Raw genomic sequence first — 1,229 nt, forward strand, 5'->3', positions numbered from 1 at the left:
GCCAAGCAAGCCACTAACACTCAGCAACAACACAACACACACACACATAGCTACATAAGAAGCAACCCAAAGCCTCCTCTCTCTCTCTCTCTCTCTCTCTCATTCATTCATTCATGGAAGAAGAACGGGTGGTGGTGTGGTTGTCGTGGGTGAAGGTGGTGTCGTTGAGTTGCGTAGTGGTGTTGGTGGCGCTGAGGGTGGCAGTGCTCCTATGGTGGAGACCTATGAGGATTCAAGCCCATTTCTCAAGACAAGGAATCAGAGGACCCCCTTATCGCTTCTTCATTGGTAACGTGAAGGAGTTAGTCTCCATGATGCTCAAGGCTTCCTCTCAGCCCATGCCTTTCTCTCACAACATTCTCCCTCGCGTCCTCTCCTTCTACCATCACTGGAAGAAAATCTACGGTATGGTATATTCAATTTCATTCATTATTAATAATGCAATATTAACTTAAGAGTATGTATGTAGTAGTAGTAGTAGTCCTCTTGCTCATGATTAAAATAAAGTTGGCGTTCCCCCAGTGTCATGATGATCATGATTGTGATTCTCTCTTCCCCCGTTACCTAGAAGAGGGAGGGGACTCACTCACTCACTGAATATTATTATTCCGGTGCTTCTTTTTCGCAATAACTTTTCAGGCTTTCTTAATTAGCTTTTTTTCTTTTTCTGAGCTAGCTGCTCTCCTAGCTGTTTGATGCATGATGTTGAAGTTCCAAATTTGGACTCTAGCTCCACCACCTGCTTCTCTCTTGTTCTTTTTCTTTCTTTCTTCCTTTATCTTTTCAATACTCTCCTTGAGTATACCAATACTACTCCCTCACCCTCAAAATCCAACCAGCCTCAACATTTGTTTCCTACTGACTCCCTCTGTATGGATGTCAGTGATACAAATCTTTGTCCATATTCTTCTTCTTATTATTTTTCCTTTTTCAATAATCCCATTTATTATTATTATTATTATTATTATTATTGTATGTGCTGCAGATAGAGCCATAATTTGTATGATATGGAAGTGCACTTTGTTGGCATTGTGGAGAGTTGTCATCTGCTCTCTTTTTCTCTCCTCATGTCCTCTTCCTTTTGTTTTCTTATGGGAGGAATTCAATTTTGACAATGTAGTTGTATATGTTTGGTAACCGTTTTTAAAATTGACTTGTCTTCTTCTTCTTCGTTCCCACCTCTTCTCTCTCTGTGCTGTAGGGTCTACAGTACACTATCCATTGCTTCC

The 1,229-nt window shown here is 40.9% G+C and overlaps 1 protein-coding gene across 1 annotated transcript in view; it reads left to right on the plus strand.

Annotated features, from left to right (window-relative positions):
• Positions 1 to 1,229, plus strand: part of LOC107624208 (cytochrome P450 734A1) — a 3,919-nt gene that overhangs the window by 96 nt on the left and 2,594 nt on the right. Inside the window, exon 1 of the mRNA XM_016326690.2 lies at positions 1 to 405. This exon is cut by the window's left edge and continues 96 nt beyond it. Within this exon, the coding sequence (XP_016182176.1) occupies positions 114 to 405 (292 nt within the window). The 5' untranslated portion in view covers positions 1 to 113. The remainder of the gene's footprint in view (positions 406 to 1,229) is intronic.

The sequence above is a fragment of the Arachis ipaensis genome, chromosome B10, assembly GCF_000816755.2.
Source record: "Arachis ipaensis cultivar K30076 chromosome B10, Araip1.1, whole genome shotgun sequence".
NCBI classification, from domain to species: Eukaryota; Viridiplantae; Streptophyta; class Magnoliopsida; order Fabales; family Fabaceae; genus Arachis; species Arachis ipaensis.